The sequence below is a fragment of the Syzygium oleosum genome, unplaced genomic scaffold (assembly GCF_021117445.2).
Source record: "Syzygium oleosum isolate NSW1041296 unplaced genomic scaffold, Sole_v2.1 Sole_v2.10, whole genome shotgun sequence".
In the NCBI taxonomy this organism is placed as follows: Eukaryota; Viridiplantae; Streptophyta; class Magnoliopsida; order Myrtales; family Myrtaceae; genus Syzygium; species Syzygium oleosum.
The window spans coordinates 1,781,254-1,791,711 of record NW_026607494.1 but is presented as its reverse complement, the minus strand read 5'-3'; the positions used below and the strand labels follow the sequence as shown (position 1 = coordinate 1,791,711).

At 39.2% G+C, this 10,458-nt stretch overlaps 1 protein-coding gene across 1 annotated transcript; it reads right to left on the bottom strand.

The window, feature by feature from the left end:
• Positions 1-7,763: 7,763 nt before the first annotated feature.
• Positions 7,764-9,756, bottom strand: LOC115678673 (E3 ubiquitin-protein ligase PUB23-like). Its single transcript, XM_030602079.2, has one exon. The coding sequence runs from the start codon at positions 9,639-9,641 to the stop codon at positions 8,397-8,399; it is 1,245 nt and encodes a 414-aa protein (XP_030457939.2). The 5' UTR covers positions 9,642-9,756; the 3' UTR covers positions 7,764-8,396.
• Positions 9,757-10,458: the final 702 nt, after the last annotated feature.

Genomic DNA, 10,458 nt, shown 5'->3' with positions numbered 1-10,458 from the left:
AGCTTTCATTGAAACCAAAAAGTATTTGGTGATGTAAATCACTCACCACTATAAAAATTCTAAAATATGATAAAGAAATCAACAAGAACGAAAGATTAGATAAAAGTTAGAGCACTTTCCAGTCGCCACCAGCCACCAAGTGCATCGTGTGATCCCTAGCCAGGATATGCTAGGCTCTCATGGCCCTCAACGATGCTTTCCCTGGTCTAGTGGCCCGGGTGAGACAAAATTTACCTCGAAATCAATGATTTGAAACCCTAATTTGAAGAAAAATTACAAAAAATTTTTGTAAACCTATTGTATTTATGCCAATTTAGTTATAACCCTTTTTAATTTCGCCAATTTAGTCATAAACTTTTTTACGATTTGCCAATGTAGGCATTCTAGCCAATTTTGGTTGAAAATCCCTGACATGAATGCCGACTATTCTACGTGGCACGGCCGGTGCTGACGCTGACAATTTTTATAATTTTTAAAAATATTTCCGAATTATATATATTTCTCTTTATTTTCTTCTTTCTTTCTTTTCCTTTTCTTCTTCTAATCCTGACGAGGGTCGGCCGGTGACCCTCGTAGACTTGGTATGGAAAAAGAAAAGAAAGATAAAATAAAAACAAAAAAATCATAAAAAATTGAGAATTCTTTTTGAAAAATTATAAATTATAGAAATTTTCCTTGTCAGCGATTTCTGGCCAACTGCATTCGCAAATCGTCAAAATTTTTGAATCTAAATTGGCCAAATTAAAAGGTTTATGATTGAATTGGCACAAATGAAATAGATTTATGACTTTTTTTAGTATTCCGCTCCTCCCAACCAACTTAAGAATTTGCTAGAACTCAACAAATTAACTTAAAATTGATTACCCAAAACCCTTACTTACGAACTCGATTTGGGGCAAAGTCCTAGCCATCCAATTTGTGAATTCGATTTGGGGCTAAACTCTTCTCTCTCTATTATTTGAGAAGAATGAGCGAAATCCTACTGACTGATGTCATATGTTATAATATACATGGTATTGATTTGGTTCAGTTGATGGGTCTATTGTGTACATTATCATCGTTGGCAACATCTGATGCCACATCAACTTTTTTAGCCGGAAAAGTTAACAGTGGATAATTTTGTTCCTCAAGAAAAATGTATGTACTTTTGTGGAATCAATTTTCACCATGGGAATATTTGCATCCTAAGGGTATAAATTATTGCTTTTTTGGAGATGCGATAAATATTCTTATTTCTCGGGTAAATGTTGGTGCTTTTTTTTTGCGTATTTTTTGAAGAGTACGGTTATTTTTGTCTTGATCCTACGAGTTCATGCCCTTAGTCTGTTAAAATGTGTCGAAACTCGGTGCCAATTTCATAATGTATTCTACCTGGTTGTTGTTGAACCGTATCTACCCAAAATTGTATGATATGAGATACAATTACTGCCGTTATAGTGCGCTTTTAGTTTTTCAATATATCTAGTTGTGTTTTATAAAATAATTCATTTTAGAAGCTTGCGGTTTAAATAACTGATATCGAGATATATATATATATATATATATATATATATATATATATATTTTAGCAAGCAAAAGCTATTATAACAGCTTTAACAGCATCTGCTTTTTCAAGCTTCCTACTTATTCTATGAAAGCTGCCTGTAGTTTATGTTATGCCACACGGGTAGTTTGAATCCCGGAATGTTTACTTTCCCTAGTTCAACACAACACCTCAACTACCACGTGCCCTCATGGTCATAAGCCAAAACCATACCATATAGTGTAGGAGACATTGTCAAATTCATTATTTCAATGATAAATGTGAGGGACTTAACCTTCACATCGCACTAAATATTCAAGAACAATTGGGTGATGCTCTATCCCGATCGGTGTCTTCATTTGATGTCGCATCCATCCAAACCATTAATCTATATGTATAAGGGTAATTGGGCAATTTATAGCTGTTGTATCAAATGTTGAGATTTGTTGAGGTGAATAAAGGCGCCAAATGAAGTGGAGGATTATTGTCGAAAACAATAGTCATTTTTTTTAGAGGTGCAATGTGAATCCCACCAAATTAGGGTGCCACGTTAGCATTTAATTATTATTTAAAATTATAACAAATTGAGGTCCGAAAGAAAATTAAAAAAGATTGGGCATATCCGTAAAACTTTTTGAACTTGGAGCTTAATTTGCGTCGTTTTATACCTTATCGAGAACAAATTCAATTAATGAAAATAAGATTCGATTGTCACGTAAATTAATAGCAATAGTCCATTTTAGTCCCTGGACTTAAATATTTTTCAATTAGATGCTTAAATTTTTAATTTGTTTGGTCAAGTCTTCAAAATTGCATAACTTTTCTAATCAACTAATCAAGTCCCCCTAATTCCAAATTCGGTTAATTGGAGCTGCATGTCCATTTGAGCCAGCAAGAGTTTGATGTGGGCAGAACTTTTTAGCCACCATGGACTAGGGGTGAGGGGTTCCAGAGTGAGTAGCTTCTAGAGATGGAACTTAAAACTTATTATGTTGAATCCAGTTCCCGGTTTTGAAACCTGGAACTTATCTTGTAGACAATGAACGAACTCAGTTGGTTTGGTTCCGAGATCTCCCAGGAACTAGCCAATTCCTTTTTTCCTTTTTTTTTATTTTTAAAAGAACAAACTTTAGTAAAACAAATAGTGGTTATAGCAAAATAGTAAAACAACAAAACGACGAGAAGTACGGTACAAAACAAATAAAAATATAAAACAATTGGGAAGTTTCTAACTCACCCCTTAGTTAAGCAAGATGAAAGTTAAAACAACAACATAAATTCCCATCTATCAAAACTAACAATCCATAAAAGAACACATTAAACAAAATAAACAATAAAAAGTTCAAAACATGTAACATAAGTATATGAATTATAGAACTTAATATCTCATTCGTACATAAAAGATTGCCCCAAAATCTTGATCCAGCTCTCTGGTTCGCTCCAGTTCTCTAGTTTGGTCTGGTTTTGCACCCATAATCGGAAACCGCACCAGAACGGTGGGATAGGATCCGTCAAGTTCGGTTCTTGTTTCGCGGTCTACCTTGAACCGATGCTCACCCTTACCATGGACTATCCCTTAACGCATACACCCATACTTCAAAACATGAACACCACAGCCAGACTTTGAGTATGATGAGACATCTCAATACGAACGATGCAAATCAAGCATTCCACGTTAGACTCTTGTTGGCTTCGACATATAGACACGTCAGCGTCAATTAATCGGATTTCTAGGACTTAGTAGACACATTAAAAGTTCAAATACTTGAATGGCAATCGATGAAGACGTGATAGCAGTAGCAGATGAGGTGATCATCCAAGAAAAAAAGAATGTCCAATGAATTTTGCAAACAAATGGCAGGCGAGACGTCATTTCACTTGTTACTGTTTCAAGCATTTTTTTCCCCTCTTTCCTTCTCATACGAAGGTTTGGTAAAATGATGTAATCTTAAACCATCCGAAAGATGTAGGAAGATGAATGATTCAAACTCACGAATCATGATGTATAAATAATTGGGTAAAAGGAATTGGTGGAATTTGGCCAATAAAAAAAAAGAAAAAGACGCAGAAGAAATCAAATAAACGATCGTGTCGTAGGTAAGATATCATGACAGTGACATTATAAATGACTACGCAATCCTAAAGTTCAAATAACTTAAACACGATACGATATCTTAACATAGAACGAGTAAAGTTATGAACAGTAATTTCATCTAGGTAGGATGGATAACATTTTATCCATGTTGTCATTTGCCGATTGAATATTTTGATTTCATTCTCTCTTTTTGCTCATTCCCCAAATCAATGCAACGTGATCGACCTTCCAAACCAAAAAGTAATTAAAGAAAAAGTCAACCTTCGGGGCCTCCTAATGCGCTTTACCTAGTAACCATTGTTTAGTAAGAACCAATGAAAATTCTCGTACATGTTGCATGATTTGCGCGTGGTGGATTGAAATTGTCGTTAGCTCATACAGTACCCAAAAGAGAGCAGTTGTGTGCACAACTTAATTAGGGCTAAACCCATTCGTCATGACCTCTACCATAATTCAAAAGTTGCAAACGGGTCCGGTCCAACCTGGTAATTATCATTACATTTAATTGGTCCATAACAAAGCGAGATAAGAAAATCATTTCGGACGAAAGTGGTAAATTTAGGGAAAGTACGACGGTTCCCACTTTCAATTTATTTGTTTCAAGAAGCGTGATCACCAATTTGATATAACATAAGCTGCTTTGACTTCGATTTGAAACATTTCGACTTGGATAAAGGCGGCCCATCATCACAAGTTTTTCATGTTCGTCCATATTTCAGATGGACCCGATCATTTGCGTGCATTATTGTTAAGAACAAAAATGGGAATTCGCTCGTTCTTTCTTCTTGTTTCTTTGATTGATCAACTCTAGCAGGATCTACTCCTCGCCAACTGACCAATTAACACGGCGTCGTGACCGTATGCTCAAAGTGTGTCCCTGCGATCTCTTCAAGGCCTGGATTTTTCGTGGAGGATAGGGCGACGACTTTGGCAGAACCAAATCTAGCTCAGATGAAAATGACGGAGATATATTTGGCTCGTCTCCGTCAAAGCTGACCAAGCCACTGGCTCTGCCGCAACGACCAATCCGTTAAGAAGGTTGTGAGAGAGTGAGAGAGAGTATCGAGGGCTGAGAGAGGGATAGAAATTGGCAACAAGTTGGGGGGTGGCGACTTGGCGGGTGTAGGTGGTGGCAGCAGCACGGTGGGCGGAGGCGGCGAGGAGACCCTTGCAGGTCAAGGGTCGGGCGGCAGAGGGTTGAGAGAGAGGTGGGGATTGGGTGAGGGTACTTTTTTGGGGGTTAGACTTATTTGTAAGTTGTTCTTGAATACGTGAATGAAATGCAACACGCCTTAGCGGCAGAGCATATAACGTCATTCATTGTTTTTGAATATTGCAGAAAGCCCACTTGTTTAGAAGATGACATAAAATGTAGCACATAACTCAATATATCAATTTTTTTGCATATAAGTTTGAATAGATGTAAAGTTAGTATTTTCCATTTCATCTAGATTTTTATCGCCTAGTAGTAATGCTGATAGCAATGACGAGCAGAAAAACTTGCATAAGGAGTACGGGATAAGCAAAAAAATAAAAAAACTTGCAATATGCTAGCATAAAGAGCAAGACATTGAAATTTTGAACTTACTTTTGTGAAATTTATCATCCATGTATTGAAAACATTGTACCAACTATTCAGCATCGTTGTTGTGGAGAGAGAAACTCTAATTACCCTGTAGTTACTCTTCTACAATTTTTAAAGGCATTGGTGTTTGTCGTTCAATAAAATTATAGGACGATTTTAGTGTTGCTATAACGATCTGACCCATTTCACATGGCCTGAGTCTGCAAAAGCAAAACTATGAGTGACTACACCGAGTGGTGACCATTTGGGGTTGATGGTAGCTTATGATTAACTCAATAGGGCATATTCAAACCGACATGGGACTTGAAACATTACAAACTCCCCCACTTTCAAGAATCGACATCATCTTCAATGTTGGCCCGCCAATGAACTTTTCCAATTTGATATTTGGTTATGTTCATTTCTACCTCCTCCACTATTCTAGATGTTTGCCGGGACCCACACCTTATTTGGGCTCTCTTGCCCATGCGATTACTCCTTGCCCTCTTTAGATCAGGTCTGGGCCTAATTCGTCCACGAACCACGTATCTATTTGAGAGGGTCATATTCTCATACCATTCATAACGATCCAATCCGATCCATGTGGACCAAGTTCCCAAAAAAATTAGTCGAAGTAGACCCTTTGGAGGTGGGTGTTGACTTACGAGTCCTTAATAGAACATCTTTCAACCACCCTAAGATTTGAATGTCATAGTTGCACTTCCAGACTAAGGAAAGAATTTTTCTTGATGGTAAATTACTATTAAAGTTGATAAGTTTCAACTGATCTAGGTGAAAAATAGTAGTCCGTAAATTGTTTGTTTGACACTTGTCACTAAAAGTTACCAACTTTTATTGGAAATTACCGATGTTTATGATTTTGTTTAAAAATTTTCCAACTCTTTTAATGAACTACGGACTATAATTTGCGTACCTTAGCAATGTTTCAAATTTGTCAACTCCAAGAAATTATCAACCTATGCTTATTAACCAACTTTTCTCTGATAAATTTACCAACTAATTTTCGGTTATCAATTTTCATTTGATTTTTTTTTGGTCAAACTCATTTGGTTCACTTACCGGTTATTTGTTTGCTTGAAAACTACTATATTTTTCAATAAATTACCAACTCTCATTTGCATGACTTATCATAATTTCTACCCTTTATTTTATTCTTTATCATATTCTCTCTAATTAAATTACTAACTAATTTTAGATTATTGTTATTGTGTTCCAATAAAACACAGGTGAACCTTGCTAAGAGGACAGTACCGTTGTTTTCCATTGACAACGGTGCAATTGTGACCAAATATTAGTTCCATAAGCCCCGGGCAACCGGTTGAATTTGTGAAGGAATTTAAATATAAATTTTATAATATACACATAACATATTTACTTCAACAGTGGAAGCTAAAAGGGAAAAAAAAAAAATTACGGGGCAAGTAATCTCTATGCTTCGACCAAAAAAGAAAAATCTATGCACGGGTAATTCTTACATTTTTTTTCAATTTATTCAATTTTGTTAATGTAATTCCCAATGTTCTAAACAATATGTTTTTCTTTTTATTAAGTTTGTTATAATGTTAATATAGTAAATGAAAATACTGATGGAGTCGATAGTCACGGTTAAATGGTGATGTGGTGTTGATGTGGCTCCTGTATGGCTTTCCAAAATTTTAAAAATTTTAAAATAGATAAAATATAAATAAAAATATAAAAACGTATTGAGTTTAAAAAGAAAAAAACAAAAAGTGAGAGGCACGCCAACCTAGCAAGCACCAAGGCCACTTGTAGGGCCAGTGCCCATAGACTGGTGGTGGCTAGGGTTGCGACGACCTAGGCAATGATTGTCGGTGTAGCACAACCCAAGGCTAGCCAGATCTCGCCAGGTAGAAGTGAGCGGTTCGAGGATCGATTTAGGTTCCATCTGAAACTTGTAATCTACTCATTGAAATTGATTTTCATATTTTTGAAACTTGAAACGTACTCTACATACTCAAAATCGATTCCCATATTTTTTAAACCTATCACAAGTTTCAGGGTCGATTTCAAGGTCTATTCAGGTTTTACCTGTATTCTTAATTGAACAATTGCAATGAATCATCAAATCTAATGACCACTATCTATTATTGCAATCCACTGACCACAACTCACATTTAGACAATGAAGAATATTAAACATTAACAAAGTTAAAATCTCAGTTATGGATATTGTTGGATATAGAAGATCAGATTAGTGGTTTCAAATTACACACATCATCGGACGTCATAGAATACTGCAGAATTACGTGAAGACATATAACAAGAAAAACACAAAGCCTTGCCTAGAACTTGGAATACTCGTCGAAATCGGTTCCTCTATTTTTAGAATTTGGAACCCACTCTGCATATCTTGAAACTTGAAACCTCCACCGGTCTGATTCTCCAATTCTCAGTTTTACCCTAGAGTCATGCTCACCCCTATCGCTAGGGGTGACCCAAGCCACACTGTAATGCCGCAAAATATCACGCGCGACACATGATCCTTTGTTAGAACTTTTATTATTAGGTGTGCGGAAGCACGAAATTAATGTAAAACTGGGGAATCCACAACTCTGTCCCCTAGAAGAAGAAAAAAATTGAGGGGTACAATCCCTATAGATTCACTTTTTTTTACTCGACACGACTTGTCTCTTATACAAAGAAACATAAGAAGAACAAATTTATTTTTATATTTTAATTTTCTAACACTTGATGAGTAAGTCATCCGGTTCTCAGCAAATTATTTTGTGGCTATGGTGGGTCGGTTGCTGGCGATAAGAGTAACGGACCGTCACCCTCTCATTGTTCAAAACACTTATGATCGTCTTCAAATTACTGACTTTCGTAACAGTTTCAAAGTCATGCGAAACAGTATTGTGAAGACATGGGTATAGTGGCCACATCAGGTAGTTCTTTATGCTTAGCATGCCAAAGCACTGCTGTGGCTCGTCGTATCGGTGAACAATCGACCCCATGCTCGAGGCTTGTTGTTGCCCTCTACTCGGACCGTCCGTTCTACCATCAAGCCAAAGCGGCCCGACGGATCAGAAACTTCCCAAGTATACTCGATCCTTTTGTTTGACGCCATCTTTTGTTCCTCCAAGTAGGAGAACATGTCACTGAGCTCGTCCATTGAAATACTGTCGAAGCTCTTGCCTTGATCACGATTGATTTGGTACAACAAGTGGTCCACTTTCAAGATGGGTATGAAGAGAGCAAATTGGAGGGTATACAAGGAGAGTGCTTCCAAACCCTGGCGTGCAATTTCAGTATCTCAGTCGCCTTTTCTTTGATCTTCCTCCCACAGTCCCCTTGCAGAACCAAACACAGCTTCGAGGCAACGCCCAACTGCAACATCTCTTTCGCCACGCTTGCCGTTGCCGAGAACTTGGAGACAGAGAGCAGAATTCGAACCGCCCTCTCGCTAGCCACATGCGAAACCCTAAGTATCTTCTTCGACAAGACTGCGATGCCCGCTCCGTGCCTTAGCAACTCCGATCTCCCCTCGGCCCATTGACATAGCATCTCCAACAACATGAACATTAATTCGCAGGTCCTGCGGTCAGAACAATCAAGAAGCAGCTCGATCAATACAGAGACTGCCCTGGACTCGACGGCTTTGATCCTGTTTCGGCCCCAAGGGCATAAGTTTATCAGTAGCTTCAGCGTGGCCTTGGTGGCCTGCTGAGAAATCTGGTCGTGCAGGACTTGGACTGCCACGGTGAAGAACTCCTGCCTCAACGTGATGATCTGCATCGGCTCGGCGACCTCGAACATTGACTTGAGCAGCAGCACCGCATACGCCCTCGACTTGTAAGGCCTGTTCTGCATGATGTGTGTGAGCGACTCAGTAAACTCACTATCCTTGGCCACAAGGCTCTTTAGGCTCGGCTCGGAGAGCTGGAGATTGTAGAGGATGCACAGCGCATCATCTCTCGGTTTCTTGATGTCGAGCAGTGACCCATCTTCTGATGCTGACGACTGATCTTGTGAGGTGGTTTTTATCACCGAGGCCAGGAACTCGATGGCACCGGCAGCTTCCATGCAACGCTTGGCCGAAGTATTACCAGAAGCGATAGATCTCAGCTGCCTAAGACACTTCTGCTGGAGCTGAGGCTTCTCGGCATCTCGCAGGATCTCAGTGATCTGGGCTTTGCTGATGGGAGCCCTGGGGGTTGGGATTCGCTCGATGCCGTTCGACGAGTTGAGGGTGCACCACGATTGGATTAGGCGGCGGAGGGTGTGGTTCGGGGTCAGGTCTGCATCGGAGATCAGCTGTTTGGTGACGGGGCACAAGCTTTTTTTGGACGTGGACAGCCATGTCTCGATGCTCTCTCGGTCATAGGTTATCCCCGTTGAGACGGTGACCGGATCTCTCATGATCTCCAGCGAGATGGGGCAGAGGAAGAATGGAGGCACTTCCACTTCATTGTTGTCCATTCCCTCGTGGCACGATGTGGCCGGATCGATGAGCTGATGATGCAATCTCGATGCCGGCTCCAAGTGCAATCGAGTGTGATGATTGATGAACTCTTGTGATGAGAGAGGAGATAAGTGATAGCTGAGAAGATTGTGAATTTGTTTGGAGTGGCTTCGTTATATATATCAAGATGGAAGGTCAGGCAATTCAAAACGAGGAAAGTCAAAACAAAACACGGGAATCAAACGTTTAGAGAGAGAGAGAGAGAGAGAGAGAGAGAGAGACTTTTCAACGGCATTGAAAGGCTCAAGAACGGCCAACTCTTAATTACCTGGTCGTGAATGAACAAGAGGGCAAAGTGCAGCAAATGGGCGACGAGAGAGAAGGAAGGGAGGAAAGCAACGTGCATGCTACCTCTTCCCTTTGACTTGCTCTCTCTGGAACTATTGCATGGCCGTGCGCCTCGTGTTCTTTATATTTTTATTTTTATTTGGTCAGAGTTCTTTATCTTTTGACATTACATAATTCTGAGATATGCTTACCGACAAAATCAAGTAGAGACGCCGTCGGATGTGTGCAGTGTTCGTTCTTTTTTATGTTCGTTGGCTTTAGCACGGTGTTGTTGCTCCTTCAACCCTTCTCAGAGTTGACCCAACAAAAGTCGAAAATGTCAACGCTGAACTGGTGAACATGCTTCGAATATTCTGGGTCAAAGGATCGGATCGATTCCAGAAACATTTGATGTTGCCTCGTGATTGATAAAGTTCAACCCTAGCAAGATACGTCCCTCATACAACTCCGATGTTTCTTCTAGCCAACAATGTACAATTCAAAGTT

What these genes read in the sequence shown, in the direction of transcription:
- LOC115678673 (XM_030602079.2), bottom strand. Translation starts at nt 9,641, where the DNA reads ATGGACAACAATGAAGTGGAAGTGCCTCCATTCTTCCTCTGCCCCATC.